The 22777-nt window shown below is 51.5% G+C and overlaps 2 protein-coding genes across 2 annotated transcripts in view; one reads left to right on the forward strand and one right to left on the reverse strand.

The window, feature by feature from the left end:
• The window catches only part of SNED1 (sushi, nidogen and EGF like domains 1), a 76582-nt gene extending 62644 nt beyond the window's left edge, over positions 1–13938 (forward strand). Inside the window, exons 28-32 of the mRNA XM_072962009.1 lie at positions 2759–2875; positions 3524–3611; positions 10428–10511; positions 11326–11363; positions 11949–13938. Of these exons, the coding sequence (XP_072818110.1) occupies positions 2759–2875; positions 3524–3611; positions 10428–10511; positions 11326–11362 (326 nt within the window). The 3' untranslated portion in view covers position 11363; positions 11949–13938. The remainder of the gene's footprint in view (positions 1–2758; positions 2876–3523; positions 3612–10427; positions 10512–11325; positions 11364–11948) is intronic.
• On the reverse strand, positions 13460–20942 carry MTERF4 (mitochondrial transcription termination factor 4). The gene is made up of 4 exons (XM_072962010.1): positions 20831–20942; positions 19143–19623; positions 17275–17459; positions 13460–16579 (listed from the first exon to the last, which is right to left on the reverse strand). The coding sequence occupies exons 1-4, from the start codon at positions 20849–20851 to the stop codon at positions 16223–16225; spliced, it is 1044 nt and encodes a 347-aa protein (XP_072818111.1). The 5' UTR covers positions 20852–20942; the 3' UTR covers positions 13460–16222.
• Between the last annotated feature and the right edge of the window lie 1835 nt (positions 20943–22777).

Consider the following 22777-nt stretch of genomic DNA (forward strand, 5'->3'; position numbering starts at 1 on the left):
AAAAAAAAGTGTCTAAAGCTTGAAAACAAACTGAAATAAACTTATCTGCCCATATTGACGGCATAACCACATTGGGGAAAAAAGCATCATTCCAAGTGATTTTAAAAACCGCATCCCGACTGTTCAGATCTGGTGGGAAAACCCTAAGGAGAAAAAGGACTGCCAAGGAAAATTCAGCTGCATCTGGTGTCCTAGTGCTGGCAATGCCGGTGCCATTATTTCTAAACTGTTACCTGTACATTGTGGGATAAAGAAAATAATTACATTAATGCTACGAAGATTTTTGGCATAAAGAGAGACACAATATAAAATCAAACAAGTTAAGTCAAACCTCTGTGTTTCTCTTTTAATTTAACTCAGTTCGTTTGAACTGGAAATACTGGTGTGAACTCATAATTTGTTTATTTTTATTTTTTAAACTGAATTTCCTAGTTCTGTCTCCTGAACAGGACCAGAGCACTGACACCACAGTAACGGTGTGCACCTCGATCACCCAGACTGTGAGCTTCACATACCATTTCACTAAAGGGGAACAGGGGTCTTTGGGGAAATGGCTGATTCCAAGACTGAAGCAGAATATGGACAAAACAAGTCCAAGACATACTTGTAAAAAAGCAAACAAGTTTTTAAAAACAACTAGGATTGTGTCTAAAGGGCACAGGAGCCAACCTGAAAGGGCTGCTGCTGGCCCAGGGTGGGATAATTTGAGCATCAAGCGCAGGCTGAAGCCCATCAAACACACAAAAGCCCGAGAGCTCACGATGATGCTCAAAAAGAAAGAACAACGTAGCGGTCGGCTCTAGAGCCCGCTGGAGGACCAGAGTGGAAGGAATGGAGCATGGATCCGCCCTTGTCTGTATGGCTGCACTTCAGGGTGACCAAGTGGTGGCGAAGGAAGTGGGTCTTCAGAGGAGACGTCCCAGCTAGTGAAGGCAGAGGGGTGACAGATCGAGTTAGACGTGACCCCCAGTGAGATGATGGATCTACAACCTAGATTAGGGACCTACATGACCGCTCAAAGCACCAGGTGCAGAGACTAAGAGAACTTGATTCTGGGTTAGTCAGGCTCCCCACACTGAACCAGTGATCAGTCCTCACGTGATGAAAACCAAACGTGGAGACATCACGTCTCCTGGTGTAGCCAGAGGGTCCACAATCACCACCTGTGAAGCAGCCAAAGCAAAGCAAAGACCCTGTGAGCCTGAACCCCATTAAGCCCCTCTCTCTAAGGACCGGTTTGCAGGAAACATGGAGAGGGGGAACAAGTTAATGCCACCAGAAAGCCGTTTAAGTCAGGTCCAGAAGGATGGGAACTCTACAGGACAAGTGACCTCATTTCTTCAATGAATACAGAGGCGAAGAAGATTACATTCACAGATTAAAAGAGACTTGAGATACACCAAGCTAAGGCAATGTGAATCTCTATGAATCTGAATTAGAGACCAAGTGTAAATGACATTTTTTAAATGATCAGGGAATTCTGAACACAGACTGATTTCTTGTGCTATGAAGGAACTACAGCTAATTTTGTAGTAACAGCATTGTGCTTATGCAAAGAATGCTTAACAAGTCTTTACGTATTAGACACCTGCTGACATCTTTACAGGTGACAAGGTGTCTGTGGACTGCTTTGAAATTCTTCAGCTAAAGAAGGCAGATGAAAAGATGGAAATAGACTAAACAAGACTGGCAAAATGTCAGTCACTGAAGCTGAGTGATGGTATATAGGGCTCTTCACACCCCGAATTTTGTAAGTTTGAGATTTTTCATAATAAAAGATTCTTTAAAGCCCATAACCCCTTTTGGCCCCTGGGGAAGGACAAAAAGACAGCTAGAGGACAGAGAAGGAAGAAGAGTGAAGCAGATACACTGAGGAAGGGGAAAGCAGCCAATGAAGAGCCCGAGACGCTGGGAGGGGAAACAAGGGGGAGGTTGGGGTGTGCCGGGTCAGCCGCCCACAGGAGGTGGCCGAGGAGGTAAGGAAGAGGTTGGGTTAGATGTGCAGGGAGACTGGCCTGCTGGTACTGGACATGATGAGGTGTGCACAATTCTTACTCTTTTGTGTTTCTCGGATTTTTAGAGTTAAAAATGAAAACAACAGCTATCTTACCAAAAAAAGAAGGGGGGTTACTCTATAAAGGGGAAAGGCAGGCCTGCCCTTCCTGGCAGCGCCACTGACCAACCTGCCCTAGCTGCCCGCAGTGCAGTGAGGACCCCATCGGGAGACAAGGGCACAGAGCCTGCACAGACAGCTGCTGGACTCGGTTGTGGGGGCGGGGGGGACTGCCTGGGGCTGGGACTTAGGGAGACACAGGTGGCTTGGGGACAGGCACTGGAGGATGAGGAGGGCTCTCGAGCGTTGACCTCTGCGTTCCAAGTAGAAGAAACCCTGTGCAGTGGGGGGAAGGGGGCAAAATCAGCAGAAATGTGGGGTGGGGCACAGGCAATGCTGGAGCTGGGGATGTCTCCTGAAGGCGATCAGCGTGCAAATATAACTGAAGCTGTGAGCTCCTCTACTGTGTGGCGGCTCAGCACCCAGGGTCCCGGCGGACTCTCCGCCTGCCCTCCCTCCCTCCTTCAGGGTGATGGGGTCAGGGCGGGCATGCTGAGGCCAGCCGTCTCACCTCTGCCATCTCTGACCACCTGAAATGGGGCCATCCACAGGGCTGGCACTGGGGACGGCAGGAGGCGGCGGCACAGCAATGCCGTCAGGCCTTCTGCCGGCACCCGTGACTAACCACTCACCACCTGTTCACAGACGCCCCTGGGAACTGCTCAGAAAACCCCTGTCAGAATGGAGGCACCTGTGTGCCCGGCGTGGATGCCCACAGCTGTGACTGCAGCCCAGGCTTCAAAGGCAGGCGCTGCGAGCTCGGTAAGTCAGAGACCGCTCCCCTCGCCTGCCAGGGGCCACCCAGTCCAGGACCTGGCCTCCAGCAGGCTAGGATGGGACTGCTGGGCCCAGAGTGGGTTTGCCACCAAGACCTCAGACCACAAGGTTCCAGGACAGGGGCCTGGCCTCAGTGCCCCAGACTGCCAAGTGCCCAGGCAGGGAGGCCAGCAGGCAGTGAGCCACTGGGCCTCCCACTGCCCCCAAGAGCCAGGGAGAAAGGTGCCACCCAAGTAACTGGGGGGCCTGGGGACAGTCACAGAGACAGAGTGACAGCCACTCCACGGTGAGAGGTAGGATCAGTGGGCAGTGGGTACTTCTGGCTCGGGAACCAGACAAGGTGGTGGGAGGGAAAAGGGCCTTGGGCCTCCCTAAGACTTCTGACTGAGGACGGGACGTGGGTGGACAGAAGCTCCCACGCCAGCCATACAACCTTGAGGCCCTTCTGGCCCAGAGATGACAGCGGGCAGGCCCCAAGGACCCTGACTCGGGGCGGCCTCCAGAGCCGCTGAGCGCCCCTGAAGACAAGGCCCGCAGCCCGGGAAGCAGCCAGGCCCCCCACGGGCACAGCAAGAGGGCTGCCAGGGCACCAAGCCCCTTGTCAGCGGCGGTCCTCTTCCTTTGTGCCGGCAGCCTGCAGAAAGGTGCCCCAGCCCTGCACGCGGCTGTTCTCGGAGACAAAGTCCTTTCCAGTCTGGGAAGGAGGCGTCTGTCACCACGTGTAAGTCCTTTTCCTCTGCCTTCATCACGTCGGCAGCGTGTTCCCCACCTCCCCGCAGGGCGTGCACGAAGTCCTGCTCACCCCATCCACACAGACCCCTGAGGCCCAGAAGGGACTTGCTTCGATCACCCATTCCTTCCATGAAACAAATCAGGAAACTGAGGCAGAAAGGCTGAAAAACTTGCGAGTCTGTGCAGCTGGGAGCAGAGCCAGACGAGGCTTAGAAGCCGGATCGCCAGCTCCCAGCCTGGGGCCTGCCCTTCCCACACCCCAGAGCCACAGCAGCCTCCCTTCCCTGGATTCCAGGAAGGGCCATTCCTGCTCTCAGCACAGGGCCACTTGGGTCTCAGCTCCGCAGTCTATTCTTGACGTGGTCCTGGGCAAACCACTCGCGCCTCAGCCTCCCCATGTGGACAACGGCTGTGGGCAGAGGGTGTGCTGAGCCCACCTCCTGGGACCTTTCCTGCTGATGCTCCGTGGCTCTGTGGGTCCTACTCACAGCCTATTTAGTCCACGAAGGCAGACGAGCACCTGCCACGTGCCAGGCATTGTTGTAGACGCTCAGCACAAGTCAGTCAACAAATGGCCCGAAGGCTCGCCCTGGGAGTACTTGCGTCCTAGCTGAGGGGGACAGTACTCAGAGGCAGGAGCACGCTCTGCAGTGTTTTAGAAGGTGGTAAGTGCTAAAGGAAGATGGAAGAAACGCACACGCTGGGGCCGGGACAGCCAGGATTGGGGGACAGGGAGGGGGCAGCCGCAGCATTCAGCACGGTGTCAGGGTAAGCGTCACAGAAAAGGTGACGTGAACAGACACGGAGGAGGTGAGGGCAGCTGGGGGTTCCAGTCAGAATGTCAGCTGCCAAGGCCCCGAATCAGCAGCGCGCCTGCACGTCTAAGCAGCAGCAGGGCCAGCAGGGCTGGAGCTGTGTGAGCAAGGGGGAGTGGCGGGTGGGCTGGGGGCTCCCAGCAGGGCCTCAGAGACCCTGGGAAGGACTCTGTATTTGTCTCCTGTGAAGTGGGGAGCTGCTGAAGGACAGTGGCATCTGGCGTGTCTTAAGATCGCTGAGGACAGACTGTAGGAAGGCGAGGCACGAGACCTGCCGTGGGCCTGGACGTGAAGCCGCTCGACACGCGGCAGGGACACAGCGGGGAGGCCGAGCGGCACTGGGCCTCTGGGTTAGGGCTCTGTGCCGTGGCAGTCTGAAGCCTTCCAACGGTGCGTCCCACCGGTGCCTCAGGCGACCCCCAAGCACCAGCTAGGACAGCCCTGCACTCGCCAACTTTCAGCCCTCGTGTCTTCAACCTGTTGCTTTTTTTTTTTTTTTTAAGACGGAGGCACTGGGGATGGAACCCAGGACCCCGTGTGTGCTAAGCACGTGCTCTCCCACTGAGTGGCTTCCCTCCTCCCTCAGCCTGTTGCATCTTAAAGTGACTTACTTGTATTTGGCATCCATGCGGCCTTGCTATGTGTATCTCTGGTTTTTACTGGAGTGTTTAGACCATTTACATGTCACTGAAATGACTGATGTGCCTGGGTTTAAATCTGCCATATTGTTTTCTGTTTTCTGTCCCATTTTATCTTTATTATTTTCTCCTTTCCTGCCCACTTTTGGATTATTTTTTAGGACTCTACTTCACCTACACTGTTGGCTCACTGATATACTTCTTTGGATTATTTTTCCAGAGGTTGCACTGGGATTTAAAATATGCATCTTCAGTTGATCACAATATACCTTTAATTACAAACACCCCCAGTGTAATGGAAGACTCAGACAACAGCAAGCCTCCACCTCTCCTCTCACTCCCTGAACTACCACGGCCAGAAGTTCTGCTTCCACATGTGCTGAGCCAGTACGGCACTTCCGCTCTCAAGTTATTTTTTCAAATGTTGAAAGTATGAAGGCTTTTGTGCTTCCTTGCACGTCTGCCATTTCCAGCACTTTCATCCCCCCATGCAGATCTGAGACTCCGTCTGGTGTCATTCTCCTTTGCCAAAGAGCTCGCTGTGACGTCTCTTACAGCGCAGGGCTGTTGGTGCTGAAGCCTCTTTGCTCTCGTTTGCCTTACGGAGTTTTCGTTTCACCTCCATCTCTGAGTATTTGCTGAACACGACTCCCAGTTGGTAACTCTGGCCTTCTCTCTTGGCGCTTTGAAGAGGCCGTTCCTCTGCTGCTGCCTGCGCGGTTCAGATGGGAAGACTGCCGTCATTCTTGATCTTGCTCCACCATTTGCAATGTGGCTCCCATCCCCATGGCTGCTTTTATGTCTCCTCTTTATTACTGGTTTTGGGAAAGTTAGTTATGATGTGCTTCGGTAGGTTTATGTGTGTGTTTTTACCCTCTGGAATTTAGCTTCTTGTATCTCTGAGTTTCTAGCTTTCATGTATTTGGAAGATTCTAGTCATTACTTCTTCAAACACTTTTTCTGCCCTCCACGTCTCCTTCTGGGACTCCTTTTCAGCATGTGCTAGACTGGCACAGTCCCACTGTCACTGAGGCTCTTTTCTCTTGTTTTCATTTTCTCTCGTTACTTCATTCTGGACAGATTATACTGCTGTGTCTTCAAGTCCACCGATCCACTTTTCTTCTGCAGTGTCTAACCTACCAGTAATCCCATGCAGCAAAACGTTCACTCCAGATACTGTTTTGTCATCTTAGCCGTTCCATTTGGTTCCTTCTTAGAGCCTCCATTTCTCTCATTATCTTTTCCTTTACATCACTGAACACGTGGAGCAAATTTCTAATAGATGTTTTAAGGTCCTCATCTGCTATTTCAGTCATTGCTCTCATTTCAGGGTGTTTTTCTATTCAATATTTTTTCCTGTTTATGGGTCACATTTTCTTGATTCTTTGTGATTATCTTGTAAGTCTTCTGTTGGGATGGTTGGACACTGTGAACTTTATGTTACTGTTGAACTTTTTTTTTTTTGGTATTCTTGAAGAATGTTGATTTATTTTTTTGTTTTTTTAATTTTTTTATAGGCATATAGCTGATGTACAGCACAGTGACTCAGATGTTTGGCTGTTTTCTTTTTCCCGCAGATTATGTTCTATTACAGGTTAAAACAAGATGGTGGTTATAATTCCCTGTGCAATATACAGTAAATCCTGTTGCCTACCTGTTTTATGTATTGTAGTCTGTATCTGTCAATCCTATACTCCTAATCTGTTCCCCTCATCCTCCTGCTCCTCTTTGGTAACCATAGTTGTTTCCTGTGTCTGTTGAGTCTGTTTGTTTTGTATATAAATTCATTTGTATTCGTTTTTAGGTTCCTAAGTGATATTACATATTTGTCTTTTCCTGTCTGACTTATTTCACTGTGCATAATATTCTCTAGGTCCATCTACATTGCTCAAAATGGCAATATTTCATTCTTTTTTATGGCTGAGTAATATTTCATTATACACACACACACACACCCCCCACCCCCCACATCTTCTGTTGACTGGCACTTGGGTTCTTTCCAGTGTCTTGGCTACTGTAAATAGTGCTGCTGTGAGCACTGGGGTGCAGGTGTCTTTTCAAATTAGAGTTTTCATTTTTTCTGAATATACGCCCAGGAGTGAGATTGCTGGATTTTATGGTAACTCAATTTTCAATTTTTTTTTAAAGGAACCTCTATACTGTTTTCCATCCTGGCTGTATCCATTTACATTCCCACAAACAGTGCAGGGCAGTTCCCTTCAGCATTTACTATTTACAGACTTTTTGATGATGGCCATTTCGATCAGTGTGACATGATACCTCACTGTAGTTTTGATTTGCATTTCTCTAATAATTAGCGATATTGAGCATTGTTTCATGTACTTGTTGTTTGGAAGAATTCCTGTTCAGGTCTTCTGCCCAGTTTTTGATTGGGTTGTTTATTTTCTCAATATTGAGTTGTATGAACTGTTTGTATATTTTGGATACTAATCCCTTGTTGGTCACATTGTTTACGTATATTTTCTCATTCCACAGGTTGCCTTTTCATTTTGTTGATGGTTTCCTTTGTTGTGCAAAAGTGTGTAAGTTTGATTAGGGCCAATTTGTTCATTTTTGCTTTTATCTCTTTTGCCTTGGGAGACTGGATCTAAGAAAATATTGCTACAATTTATGTCAAAGAAGGTTTCACCCATGTTCTCTTCTAGGAGTTTTGTGGTTTCATGCCTTACATTCAGGTGTTTAATCCATTTTTTAAATTTAACTTATTTTTAAGTTTTTTGGGGGTAGGGGGGCAGTGGGAGGTAATTAGGTTTATTTATGTATTTTTAGAGGAGGTACCAGAGAGATTGAACCCAGGACCTTGTGCATGCTAAGCATGCGCTCTCCCGTTTGAGCGCCACCCTCTCCCACTTCAATCCACTTCGAGTCTATTTCTGTACATGCTGCGAGGGAATGTTCTAGTTTCACTGATTTCATACACACAGCTGTCCAGCTGCCCCAACACCGCTTGCTGAAGAGGCTCTTTTCTTCACGGTATATTCTTGCCTCCTCTGCTGTAGACTGATGGTGGGTGTGTGGGTTTACTTCTCGGCCGTGTGCTCTGCTCCACTGATCCGTGTCTGTGTGTGGCAGCACCACACTGTTTTGACAACTGCAGCTCTGCAGTACAGTCTGAAGTGTGAAAGGGTTATACCTCCAGCTTTGTTCTTTCTTTTCTCAGGATTGCTTTGGCAATTTTGGGTCTTTTGTGGTTCCATATAAATGTTAAGACTATTTGTTCTAGTTCTGTGGAAAATGTCACGGGTATTTCGATAGGGACTGCACTAAATCTGAAGATTGCTTTGGGCAGTATGGCCATTTTAGTAATATTAATTCTCCCAATCCAAGAGCATGGGCCATCCTTCCATTTCTCTTAATCATCTTCAGTTTCTCTTACCAGTGTGCTATAGTTTTCAGCACATAGGTATTTCACCTTCTTGGTTAAGTTTATTCCTGGGGGGGGGTTATGCGATTTTGAGGGGTTTTTTGTTTATTTTCCCTTTCTGATATTTCATTATTAGTGCAAAGAAATGCAAATGGCAGGAGGGTATAGCTCAGTGGTAGAGCGCATGCTTAGCACGCACAGGGTCCTGGGTTTAATCCTAGTACCTCCATTAAAAATGAATAAGTAAACCTAATTAGCCCCCCCAAAAAAGGAATGCAACAGATTTCTGTATGTTAATCTTGTGTCCTGCCCCACTTGCTGAATTCACTTACTAGCTCTAATAGTCCTTCTGTGGAGACTTCACGGTTCTCTGTATTTGTCATCTGCAAACAGTGACAGTTTCACCCCTTCCTGTCCAATCTGGATACTTTTTTCCCTTGCCTGATTGCTGTGGCGAAGACTCCCAATACCGCCTTCCAACGCTGGACAGAAGCGGGAGCGCGGGCACCCGTCCTGCTCCTTCGCCTTGTTGTGCTGCTCTGCAAGGCAGCACAGCTGGGCCCTTCGGAGGCTTACTTTAGGGCGGCTTTAGCACAGCCTTTATTCTGGGGTTAATTCTGTCCCACTTTCTTTTCGTAAGTGAAGCAGAGTCCATCTTAATTTTTTTGTTTTTCAGGGGTGCGGCAATTAGGCTTATTTATTTATTTTTGATGGAGGTGCTGGGGACTGAACCCAGGACCTAGTGCATGCTAAGCATGCACCCTCCCACTGAGCTCTACCCTTCCCCCTCTGCCCTACTTTTAAGGCAAAGCATCTCTGGGGTGTCTATTTCTGTGGAATGGCCTACGATTAATCAAGATCTCCCCACTCTGGCTCTAGGAGCTGTCCAGCTCTGCAGTAGTTCTTCTTTGCCCAGGTTTATTCACCAGCTTACTTTTTGAGGGGCCCCCCTGCAGTTCTGGGGCTCTTCCTCTGTGTAGCTCCCTCCTCGTCAGTGCTCTGGCCCACAGGGCCCAGCTGTCTCTGCCTCCCTAACTCCAGTCTCTGTTTTATCAACTTGGTGTGAGCACTGCTCGGATTCTCCCCAGCCCACAGTGCAGTCCAGAAGGCGACTCCAGGCTGAATTCTCGGACAATCACAGGGCACCCTTCTCTCCAGGCCACAGTCTTGCACTGCTTTCTAACATCTGAAAAGACTTGCTTCCTATATTTTGTCCATTTCTCCAGTTGTTCACGTTTGGAAGTTAATTCCAGATCCTTTCGCTGCCTGATGGCTGGAACTGAAGTCTTAGCTAAGGCTCTAAGTGCTAAAGCCTCTCCTGGGCTGAGCTCGTAACTGGAGCTTTGCCCGCTGAGCTCCCGGACCTCCCTTAAGAACAGGCCCAACGTTTCAGAAGCAGTAACAAGAGTCAAATGCTGCCTCGTTCACTGTTATCTGCAAACTTGACAGAGGCAGTACAAGTGACTCCCACCTCACAGGAAACTGCGGCTTCAGCTCCAGGATGTGCTCATATACGGGGGGGGGGGCGCACAGGGGCAGCTAGAAGTCAGGCGTACTGTTCCCCCTGCCCACACCCAATGCTTGCATCACCGAGTCTTCTCAGTCTTCTCCATGAACAGCCGTAATGGTGCGGTCATGCCCTCTCAAGGCGTCCATGCCAAGCAGCCCGTCTCAAGCAAGCCGTGTCTCTGAAATCTCACATTTTATCTCTTAGTATCGTGTGACTCTGCAACACTCATAATGTACACTTAAAATCGGTGTATCTTATTTTATGTAAATTATACCTTAATAAAGTTAGTTTAAAAAAATTACATGACTTTCATGTTAGACCATCCACAGGAGGCAAGGTTCTATTAAGAAAATAATGGCCTTTCCTCAGGCGTCTGTTTGTTGACCTGTGGGCTCACGCAGCCTAGGTGAGGCAGCTGGGGAAGGTTCTGGCTTCACAGCGCTTTCTTGTGATGCAGGTACAGGAGGGTCTACAAAGTGCACCAAGACATCTGCTTCAAAGAGAGCTGTGAAAGCACAAGCGCCAGGACAGCCCCCAGCAGGTGCATCTCGGGGTGGGGGGGCCGTGCTGTGCCTGCAAGAAGTTTACAGGGTACCAGGCAAGGGTGGCCCTGGTGACTGAGGCTGTGGGAGGCCACGGGCCTTGGCCGAGGCAGGTTACTTGTCTGTATGTGTATGTGAGCGGAGACGGGCACAGCTGGGCAGGGCGGCTGCGGGGGTGTTTCACCAGGTGAGTGCTGGGGGGGTCACAGGGTGAGTGCCGGGGGGGGTCACAGGGTGAGTGCTGGGGGGGTCACAGGGCGGGTGCTGGGCGGGTCACAGGGCGGGTGCGGGGGTCACTGGTTATGCACACACAGTGTCTGGTACCTTGGGAAGCAAGGAGCGTTACTGACAGGCCCAAGTCCGTACCTGGAAATACAGTAAACCTCTATTTTTATTCACTCACACCCAGGTTCTTTCTTGGAAGGGCTCACAGCAGTCACAGAGCCATTATATAATGTCCTGCCTGAGTATGGATGGCTGAGCCCAAACCTCAGTCACACTCCTCCCAGACCGATCGGTCACCACGCAAGCCTGGCCGGGGCCTGAGTTCAGGGAACACCCGCACGGCTCCTGGCCAGAGTGCGCGGGTCCCCCGCTCCCCGCCAGGCAGCCCTGACTTCCTTCCCTCTGTGCACCACTCCCAGCCAGGTGGGCAAGGACAAAACGCTCCTCCATGTCAGGCCTCAGCCACTCCCCACACAGGACGCACACAAACTAAAGGCAGGACAGGACCAGGCAGCCCGGGTGAGGAAGCTGCTGGGTGACGAGTATACAGTTTCTTCTTCGTAAACCACGTTTCTCTGCTTCTTTCAGGAAACAAAGTAACAGTCCTACACTGAAGAAATCTTAAGGTACGCCACAAGCGTGAAGGGCGTCCCACCCCGCGCTGGCCCTTGGGAGGGCTGTGGGAAGCTCGCATCACAAGCTCTGGGGGCAGAGGGTTCAGACTTCCCTGAAGGGGTTAAAGGGGTTAAAGGGGTGAAAAAATAATCATACTTAAGGCTTCCCAACAGACATGAACTTGGCACACACGTGTCTTCAGGTGGAAAGGAAGCTGTCTAGGGCTGAGGACAATCCCACTCTCACTGGGGCACGGAAACCCCTTCCTGATCAGCAATTCAGGGCATGGGGGGCTCTTAGAGAGGCAAAGACCACCTGGCACCTGGATGGAGCTGGGAGCTGAGGGGGAACAATGGGAGGGGCCTGGATGCCAGAAGGCGGAGAATTCCAGGAGTGCAGGGATTCATGGGAGTGCACCCCCGACCTGTAAACGGCAGCTCGTTGGAGGAAAAACTGGGGTGTGGGGTCTTGATCACATAACTTTAGGGAAGTTCTTAGGACTCTCACTGGGAGGGCCCCAATGAACTCGGGAACCCTGAGCATTCAGAAATCCTGAGATGAAAGAAGCTTTCTAACTCTGTTCTTGTTTAATCCAGCCTCTCCCAACTTCTTTTGGCAATTCCACCCCACGTGACTCCCACCTCCCCACAAGCACACTCTGCGGAAGCCCTCACAACAGTTTGGAAGATCTGGGCTAAACCACAGAGACCCATCTCTAGCTCGACACAATTTCTTACCAATGTGAGGTCACTGGAAATGAAAGGAATTCTGGCTGGCCCAGGACAGTCACCACACCAGGTCCATAAAGGAGCTAGATGCCCATCTTCCCGGTGGCGCAGGAGAGGAGAGTGGTGCACCCTGGGAACAAGCAGCTTCCCAAACCAAACTGGATCAAAAAGGACACCCTGAGAGACAACGTCCTGGCTGGAGTCAGTCCCCCAAGCAGCCACCCTCCTCCAGCCTCCGGAAGACAGACGGCCAGGCCAGGCATCCACCAGCCACCTCCCTGCCCAGCCACAGCCGGAGACCCCCGGGACAGAACCGACACCTGTGATCTAAGCCAGGCCATAGTCTAAGGGGTGGCCCGGGCCACGTCTGCCATGGACGAGCGGGGCCGTCCACCAGGAACGCTTCGGCAACATTCAGAACCCAGTTCTCAGATTCCAAACTCAGAGAAAGCATTCTCCATTCGAAACCTAAAACCAAATTAAAGGAGGAACTGCTGTCCACAGCTTTCAAAGCAGAGCCGTGGGGCTGTGAGGGAGGGGCAGAGGCGAGGCCGCACTGGGAGGAAAGGCAGGCGTTGGGGCGTGTGCATGCTGGCTGTCTGCAGGCAAGGGCGTCGTCACAGAAAACTAGCAGGGTACTCAGACACTTCTCATCTGCAACTTTTTCTCTGAAGGTGAGACAGCGTTTTTGGCTTGCTGGACCATGTGGTCACTGTGGCAACTGCTCAACTCTACAATCGTAGCACAGATGTGAGATTGAGCAAGCAGGCTGTGTTCCGATGAAACTTTATTTACAAAAGCAGGCAGAGCCAAGTTGGCCAATGGCCACACTTGGCTAACACCTGGTCTGTGAGGCCACCGGGCTCGGGCCTTATGCAGAGAAAGCCGCTCCCTGGATGACAAGTCACACCAAGGCACCAAAGGCCTCAAGGGTTTCATGGAAGCACTACACAAACCCCACGCGGAAAGCCGAGGCAGCACCTCTACCGAGCGAAGCAAGGGCTCGTCCCTCAGAGCCCAAGTGCGACAGGGAGGGACAACAGGGGCGGACCAGATGGGACACTGTCTGAGGGTCCTTCTAGCTACAATTGAGGCAACACTGCTTCAGGAACCAGGCGGTAAGCACGGCCTTTCCCTCACTCCAGTTCCGTGCCACCTCGGCACACGCACACTCCAGCACGCTTCTGAACCGCACCAGCTTCTCCCGGCAAACGACTGTAAGACCAAAGAGGCCAGCCCCCACCTCGCACCATGGGGAGCACTTCACCGCCGAGCCAAACTGGACACGCCGTGCGTCCTCCGCTGACTCTGCCCGAGTCGGCACCACAGCCACAGAAAGGGCTTCTTCCTTTCACCGTTTATAAAAAATTTTTGCAGAGTTATATTTTAGGCTTTTTATTTTTATTAAAGTTTTGTGTGCATATGTCTGTGTATTACACATTTTGTCATTTTCAGAAAGGAGAAAAGTCACTTCAAGAAGTCTCTACTGTACTCCAGAAGGCTCCCAGCCTCCAGGCCCACCTGGAGAAGGTGGCTGAGCTCAGTCAAGGGGCTCCGGCAGCGGGAGACCCCAGAAAGCCACACATGAAGCATGTGCTGCTGACAGCTGCAGTGGCGCCATGGCCCATGCAAGCTGCAGCGCCACGAGCAAACGGCAAGGTTGAGTGATGTCACTGGAAGGGGGGATGAAACTCCACCGCCACGTGAGGAACCTCAGTCCCTCAGCCATGAGGCAAACGTGGCGTGTTCCAGTTTCTAGCCTAGAAGCCTCTGTTTCTCCGAAAAACAGTCTACTGAATCCTGAGCTGGGTGCTGTCTCGTCTTATGACTGACATATCACGATGTTTTATAAATTATACGTGTAGTAAAAAGACTTCCTGATGCTGAAGGAATACAATTCATCCTTGAAACATTGCAAATGAGCCGCTGCTGTTTTCCTGTGGCTCCTTCTTAAAACCCTACTGTCCTCTTTGGAAACACTCAAAAGTCCACCCAAAGAAATCAGCAGCGACGGAATCAGAAAACCGTCAGGGGCACATGCATTTCTGCGTCAAAATTAAAGAGGCAACCATGAGCTGTCAAGTTAGCCATGTGCTTAACGAAACATGGATCAACTGACCATGCAATCGAGCCTATATTTAGGATTCTGTTAGTCCTGACTGAGCAAAAGAATAACATCCTACGTTCCAGGCAAACTGCAGGTCACTTGGACGCCACAAAATTCAAGAGTAAATGAAAACTGAAACGTCTTCACTTTCAAACGATCCTGCCCGTGACTAAGAAAGACAATGAAGACAAAACTCCCTTTTCCCCATTGCGTGCGGGCTGTCCCAGGTGCAGCTGAGGAAAGCACAAGGCACCCTGCTGCTCACCCACCAGCCACCCCAACAGGCAAGGGCTCCGTGTCAGCCAGCCTCCAGCAGCTCTCCTCAGCGGGCAGTCCTCCGGCTGGAGAACTACTGCCACCGACGTCTGACACCCATGGGGAGGGACTCACCACACTACCTTCCTGAAAAACGTCTTCCTCTTTGCAGCCATGCTCGAATGTGAGCTGGAGGAAGCAAAAGCATCCACGGCTCAGCCTACAGCTCAGGACGGAGTCCCCGCAGCAAACAAGCTCTAAACTGCCAACAGCATCGGTACTGAGGGGCAAGGAACTCCTAGAAGTCAGCTACTTACTTTGCTTTCCAATAGAAGAAATACCACAAACATAAGCCCCTTTAAAATCCTCAGTTCTCACGGGTCCGTGCAGCGCCCTGGGCTGGAGCAGGCCTCAGAGCGGGTTCCAGGCCGCCTACCCCTGCGGCAGGCTGCCCTGACTGCCGGCGTGCAACAGCAGCCCTGGCCCGACCCACTGGACCCCAGCTACGCTCTGGCGCTAACAGCGCTGCTCGATGTTCCCTGGGGTCAAGATCACCCGCAGGTGAGAACTGCTGCCCTACGGGGTTCTTACGTGGTCCCTGAGGGAAAACATGGCCAAGACAGGGAGGCTCATGTAACCATTAAAATGCTGCAAAGACCTGAGTTTGGAGCACATCACCAAAAATGTTTTCTGCACCATCAACCCTGTGCCAGTTCTCCATAAGGAGGGAATTCCCAGAATGTTCTAGGATGCACTCAGCCTCCCACCTCTCCCAGAGCGCATGCCGTCAGGGCTGGACCTCTACCTCAGATGACCCCCGGCTTACATCAAATTCCATTCCCTGACCCCAACTCTTCAAACTGCTCCTCAGATCCACTGGGTTCCCGCAGGGGACATCTGCCACCCATGGTGTCGTGGCCCTGGCTCCAGGCCCCACCCCACACATGACCCTGTGCCAGCACTCTTGCTCCTCCGGTCTCAGAAGCCCCAGCACCTGTACTGCGGGCGGGGAGACCACCCAGCAGGCCTGCTCCAGGCCCCTTCCTGCTCGGGCACGCTCCAGGTCAGCCTCCCTGGCTGCCAGAGGCTTCGGGCCGGGATGTGACCCCTAGGCATGAGCTGGAACGAGAGCAAATTCCCCAGAGGTCACAGTCGGAGCCTGTTCTCCACAAAGATTAAGTGGGGCCCCAGCGCTCTGCTGGTATTAAGCTGCACAGAACAGAACCATACGTCACTAACCAACCTCCTCACTCTGCTGTACACTGAATGCGGTTATGAAGCAGTAAGATACTTCTGATACGTAAAAATGCGAGTATTTTTGTGGAACACTTGCTACTTGTTTTCATGAAATAAAGTACTGTGATATACGAAACCCTCACTGCCTCCTCACAGTTTTGTCTCTATCACTAGAAATACAAACTGACGCTTGAACCAGAAGAACCCTTGTCGCCCGCACTGTCTCAGAATCATCTCAACACAGGTGACAGGGAAAAAACAAATGTTGAAGTTTTCAGTCCCTTTGATTTTAAGAGCTCAAAGTCAGTCTTTTATCCCAAGATGGAACAGGGGCCTCCCCACAGAAACCCGACAGCAGGTCAAACTGACGCACCTGCTATTTAGTTGGCCTGTCTCCTTCTCAGGTTATTTCCAATAACTTCTCATCAAAAGACCACTTTTAGAATGAAAACTAACCCGAGAAGATTCAAGTGAAGCTCCCGAAAACTTTGAGAAAATTAAAACACTCTGATGTCTCTGGGCTCTTTTCAGGCCAGTCCTCCCATCACAGCTCCCGCTCCTCGTCCTCCTCCTCCTCCTCCTCGTCCAGGTCCAGACTTTCATCACCAGTCATGTGGCCTGCAGACTCCTCTTCTTCCTCCCGAGCCAAGAGCTTCTTAAAAACCTCAAACTCCTCAGCAGAAGAATGGGCTGTCCTGGCCAGAAACTCAGCTTCCGAAACTCTGAGAATGTCCTTGAGTAAAGGGTTGGGGATCTGCGTCTGCCCCTTCTTATCGGGGGTCTGGTACCGTCCCAGGCGCTCCAGAAACACGTGCCTCTGCCTGGTCTTGGTGATGGAGTACTGCAGGAAATTGGTCCTCACCACATCCGCATGTTTAACCCCCATCCTAAAATAGGCATACTGGAGACACAGACATGGTTAGGAAGCTCAGGTGCAGAAACCTTTTTAGGTTCCTAATCCACAGTAAACGGGAACTGCCCAAAAGCACTCAGAAAGAACGGCCTAGTTAAAGCGGCGGAACGTTCCACAACACCGTGTCTGTACGGTGGCGGACAGCTTCAAAGCTTTCTATTCACATGGCGAAAAATGCGGCAGAAAATAAAGGGGCAGGTAGGAGAAATGAAGTTCTGTTTCTCTTCAGACAGGGAAAGGAAAACAGTGAGCATGGGGAAACGGGCAAAAAGTTTATAGAGCATTGGAGATTCGACCTAAGCCTCATAACTATGTCCAAGGAATGAGGGCGGACAGTGTCACAGTCACGTTCCTGGGTGACCAACACGCAACACAGGCCTGAAGGTAGGAGGTGTAGCTGCTGTAAAATTAGCCATTTCAAACAGGCCTCTTTTGGACTCTAGCACGGGACTGGGGCATTCGCTGCTAACGGCAGAAAAGCGGCAGAAGAGGTACTAACTGCAGTAAAGTGAAAGAACCAGAGCCGAATTCTCTTTGGCTGGTGGGTGCAAAGAGGGGCTCAGCCCTTCACCCCAACTGTCCACCTGCCCTGACGGGTGCGAGCCTTCTCACCCACACAGGTGACCCAGGCCACGCCTGGAGACGTGCTGCGACCACTCTAACCCTCCATCAGTCCTCCTCACCTGGAATTTGTACTCCAGCGCAGCAGGGTCCTCCCGGAGAACACAGGGGCACCTGTGCAAAATCTCAGCCACTTGCTTCCCCGTGAAAAGGCACTTCTCCTTGAGAACTCTGACGATGCTGTCAATGTCCTGCTGACGCGCGGTGAACACTTCAGGGCAGCAGTGAAGCACCCTCTTCAGTTTCCCTGCAGAACAGAATAAACGGCAAGCACATAACTTCAGGATACTCCAGAAACTCAATGGGCCAGCCACACCCAACTCAAGCCAAGATTTAAAAAACAAACAGGGATCCCCTCCTCCATAGAACGAGTGCCAGCTTCAGACACATCTTCCCAGAAGCATCACGGAAAGAGGAGGGACCAGAACGATATGCCCCACAGACCGCCTTCACTTCTCAGACGCACCAACCCTCCCTCCTGCAGTGAAGAGGATGCCTCTTCCTGGCCTCCCAGCTGAAAGGCACCCACTTCATATTCTAGGTCTCCTCCTGCTTTCCTCACCTAGGAAGAATCTCACAGGGGTTTACTGGGAAGGCCAGACAGTAAGATGGGACAGTAGCTTCCCCCATGCTGGGGCTTTGGGTTCGTGTTTCCTTCTATAATAAAACAATCACTGAAATGTTCACAACCAACATTCTTAAGACCTAGGAGCCTGAACTCAATGAAAAAGTGTTTACAATGATAATTCACATAACAAGGGGAGGAAGCAGGCCACACTACCACAGAGACTGGCCTCCTGGTTAGCGGAGTGACCACACATTTTTTCTAAACTAGGGCACTTTTGAGTGAAAGAGGCCCCATTAGTAACTGCTTTAGGATGGCTGGTATAAACTGAGACTATCTCAGACAAACTAGGGAACATGGTCTTCCTATTGACAGCTAGGCAGAATTTAGTGCCTAGCAACTTAAAACCACTTATTTAAACCGTTAATTAAAATCCTCCTAACAGCTGAGTCAGTCACCGTCTTGCTAAAACGTGTCTGATCTTCGCAGCCTAAGGCTATGCCGAGCGTGCTGACTGCTGATCACAGCACAGAAAGCATTAGGTTTAGCCTCTCAGATTACACTGCAACAGGTCATCTGCTGAAACAGCACAACCGTCTTTCGCTTACCTTCTGGAGAAGGAGGCCTGTGGAGATCCTGAGATGGTGGATCCCCAAACCTTTTAACCCCACCCCGACCCAAAAAATATTTTACCAGCAAGAGTCAAGAATGAACAAAAGAACAGTGGAACTCGTCCGGTCAAAGTGGGCAGGGGTCCTTGGAGACCCTCATGAGCCCTCAGCCTCCTTCTCCAGACGGTCCATAAAGAGATCCAATGAACTTCCAGGATCCCCGAGGCCTGAATCAAGTTGGGTGTGGGTGGCTGGCTGGGGGGAATGCTCACTCCACTGGTTCCCCAGGAATCCGGGGAAATCTCCTGTTCCTCAGTAAATCGAGACACCTGGCTGAAATCCAAGTCTTTACAAGGAACTCTGTGAGGCTCTGGCTTTACATCAGACACAAAGCAGCAGGACCACCTCAAGTCAATGTAAACATCAGAGCGCGCGCGCGCACGCACACACACACACACACACGTCAACGTCACATACTGACATCCGCTGTGCACACACCACATGCCCACCTCCATTCTAGACTGGAGCCTCCACAGGGAACAAACCAGCCAAGAGTCCCCGCCCATCACCCGACTCCCCCCTCCCCTCCTGCAATGCCCTCCACAGAGGTCACCCCTCTTCCTCACCTCCAAGCCAAATCACATTCCTCTCCAGGACTTTCCCCAGTAACCTCCCCTAATCCTCCTCCCCTAGGATATTCGTTCCCTAGTTCGGCCTCCTCGGTACTACACATAAAATCTGCACTTCCTCGTACCTTCTCCCAGCCCAAGCTTTCGAAGGTAACTGGAGCGCTTCCTCATTTGCATTATAGGCAGTTTCAATAACTGAGGACTTTTCTTCAAGGCCACATACACGGGCTCCGGATTCAGACCCAGGAGTATTAACTCTGAAATGATGTCCAGCAACTGTTGAGGGTGGGCACCTGGTTGTATACTGAGCAGCTCGTTAACATGCACTTCACTGAAACCCATGTCCAGAAGGGGGCTGGTGACCTCTCGTTCCACGGCAGTCCTCTGCTTCTCAAGGAGGTGTTGAACGAGCCTCGTCCTGCACTCCGGTTCCTGCACATACTTTCTGGGTTCAGCAAAGGATGAATCTTCAAGGCCCCCTCCACTGGAGGCTGTGGTCAGTTTACGCAAAAGAAAAGCAGCTGTCCTTTTCTGTTCTCCAAGATGAGGAGTCCGCCTAGCAACGAGGGCCCAGGTGAGGGGGATCAGGCGGTGCCAGTCAAAGACCTATGAGACATAGCCCCCAAAGGGAATTAATTCCTGTTTACCCCCAATGTAACAGACATCACAGGATTTTTGAGCCAGTGTATTTAGTGCCTTGGCTGCACACAAACGTAACAGTTTTTATAAGCAATCTGCAGAGCCATATCTGAACTTAAAAAGCCTGCAGAGAAGAAAGTTCACACACACAGAGCAGAGCACTGCAAGGGCACAGAGGTTAGCTCTGGCTGCTGTAACTGCGGAGAGGGGGCAAGGAGGGATGGGGAGACTGATTTCAAGGCCACCCGGTAAAGTCCGCCGGGGTAGAGGGTGTCTCTCCCTCCACCCTATACGGCTCAGTGCTGGGGGGCCTGAAAGCTGACAGGCCGACAAGTAGAGTGAAGTTCATTTACACGGTGGCTCACAGAAGAGGCAGCTCCCTAAACGGTTAGAGTTGGGGGCCAGCGTAACAGGGAGAGGAGGGGAAGAAAAGGCTTCCGCGGGTGGGTTTCTAGGGGAACAGGACCAGGTCTGCGGTGTTCATGCAGATGCAAGCGTCCCTCTCTTTTTCCCCCGCGCGGCCATAAAACGCGCCAGGCACTCTCGCTCCCGGAAGTTTCTGCTTTTAGTGAGACACGGGAAGCTCCAGGAAAGCGGCTTTCTGTAGCTGCTCAATCTCCAATGTCTCTAGTTGAAAACAATTTTCGTGCCAACTCTGGAGACCGGAGTCGGTACCCACATCTGAAAACTCTGGACCTCACACTAGTGTCCAGATTCACGTACTTAAATTCATTCCACAGAAAGAATGCCGTTAGCCAGTCAGCGAACTGCACAGAGCGCCGTTTACCTCAGGACTTCTCAGAGACGCGGGCCGGCGCGTAGCAGGTCGGCGGCCGGCGGCCAGCGCCCAGCGCCCAGCGCCCAGGCACGCAGCGCCCTTCCCGTCCCGTGCCCGGCCCCTCCCAGCCCCGTCCGCCGTCGCAGCGCCGTCGGCCAGCCAAGCCCACCCGCTCGCGGCTCGCGGCTTCCCGTGCGGCCCCGGCCGTGCCGCAGCCGCTCCCTCCGCCGCTTCCACCCGGGGCTGCGCCCAGCGCGCGGCGGGGCAAGCGGGCTAACGCCGCACTGACGGAGCAGAGCGCGCCGCCGGCCCGGGGGCGGCACCCGGTGGGGGAGGCTCGGGTCGGAAGCTGCCTCCGCGACCGGCGAGGGGCCCTGGCGCGCGGCGCCACCTCACCTGCCGGCCGACGGCCGCCATGGCGCCGAGGCGGCGGCCCCGCCTCTGACGACGGAAGCGGGGCTCTCCCGGTCCGCCGCTTCCGGCCTCCCCCTCGCCGGCGTGAGTGCGCGGGAAGCGCGTTCCGCGCCGCCCGCCTCCGCACGGGGCCGGCGGGGGCCGGTGGCCCGGGGCCTCGCGCCGCCGCCTCCCGCTGGCCCCCCGCCGCGGGGGCCCGAGGCCGCGGCTCCTCTGCGTGGTGCCTGCGCTGCCCGGCTTCCCTGGCCGGGAGCAGCGGCGGGTGGACTGCAGCCTTGGAGGAGGCCGGCGCTCCCCGGTTCGACGGCAACTTCGCCGCAGAAGGCGAGCTCCTCCCACAGCAGCTTCACTCGGAGGAACAGGGCATCTGAGTGAAATGGAGCCCGTCCAGATAATTACTTCAGATTTTGTGTGAAGGTCTGTATGCAACATGAATACTGATGACAAACTGAAATTGTAACGGAGTAATCGGTCCGGGCCTAGAGAATGCAGTCCAGTGGCCTTTGAGGACCCGGTCTCAGCCTCTGCACTGAGACCTGGAACTTCCTTTGATCCGTACGAGACCCAAGGCGCGCCAGCCGTATTCACTCCACCACCTGCCAGCTGCAACCTGGTGGTCTCGAAGTCCACGCCTTGTAACCATGCGCCCTTTCAGACCCCAACCAGTCCTTACTTAACCAGCACGCTTACTTCTTGCCAGCTCCAGTTTTAACTCCTGATAAACAACTCATATAATGAACAGCGGCCTTACAGTTTTTGCCTTATAAACTTGCCACATTTTGTAATCCAGCAGAACATAATTCAAGCGCTTCTTGAATCAGTGTCTCCCGGGCTGCAGTCCTAACAAACCCAAATAAACACCCTTTTACATCAATCGGGTCTGTTTCTAAAACTGATTAACAAGACTGAGGGGGGTCTCTGTCTGTCTCTTGCACTCTAGAGGTGTTTAAACTATCCAAAAGAACTCCAGAAGTCCTCCCAACTCAGGAGTCTGGTTTCCTCTTGGGATGAAATCCAGTGGTTGTAGTCATTCTTAAATTTTGCATCTAGATCTGTGTAATAGTTCAGATACAGAGCCTAGACATCTTTCAAAAGGGGATGGTGGTGAAAAAGAATAAAAAGCTGCCTAAATTCCATCACTCGTGAACCCAAACCTTAATTTGTAAGGATCCTTCTTGTTTTATCTACTTGTTTCTGAGCTGAGAAAAAGGACTTGATTCTTGCACGGATACAATTTATATAGTACCTGCCCTGTGCCTGGCACTGGACGGGGTGCTAAAGTGTATTTTTTCTTTTTTACCAAAGAATTATATCAAAGAAAAGGAAGGTTGTAAACTGTGTGGAACCAAAGAATTGGTTTTGTTGTTTGGGTTTTTCACTCTAATTTTCTTCTTAAAACATCCAGCTGTCAGTACCTCAAAACAAATTATGTGAATGCTTTTACACCCGAAATCTAAGAAAATCTCTTGTGCCACCCCTACTCCCTGGAAGGAATCACAGAACCTAAACAGGTATCCAGCTCTAGAAACAAGAGTGGCAGGGACACAGGAATTACTCTAAAAAGCCACCAGCATCTTCAGAGCCCTATGAAAACTTTGCTCTCTGCAATCACACTTGGAACATGGAAAGGAAAATCTGTCATCCTTAGCCTTAAATTTTTTCTATCTGGATTCTTTCTACAAAGAATACTCTCAAAGTATCAGACCTTCTACCACCATCAGGTCAGATAAGTTTTAATTATTTTTTCTTACAAAGAAGTAACAATTCTTGGAGACCTAGGATTTGCATTTTCAGCACATTGCACACCTGACTGAAAAAAATTCTGTAATTTCTAATGTGTTACAAACATCATGAACACTACTAAGAAAAACGTTTTGTTTGTTTTCCACTCTTGAAGAGTTCTTAGAACATCAGGAAACTCATTTGATT

Source organism: Vicugna pacos, chromosome 5, assembly GCF_048564905.1.
Source record: "Vicugna pacos chromosome 5, VicPac4, whole genome shotgun sequence".
NCBI lineage: Eukaryota > Metazoa > Chordata > Mammalia > Artiodactyla > Camelidae > Vicugna > Vicugna pacos.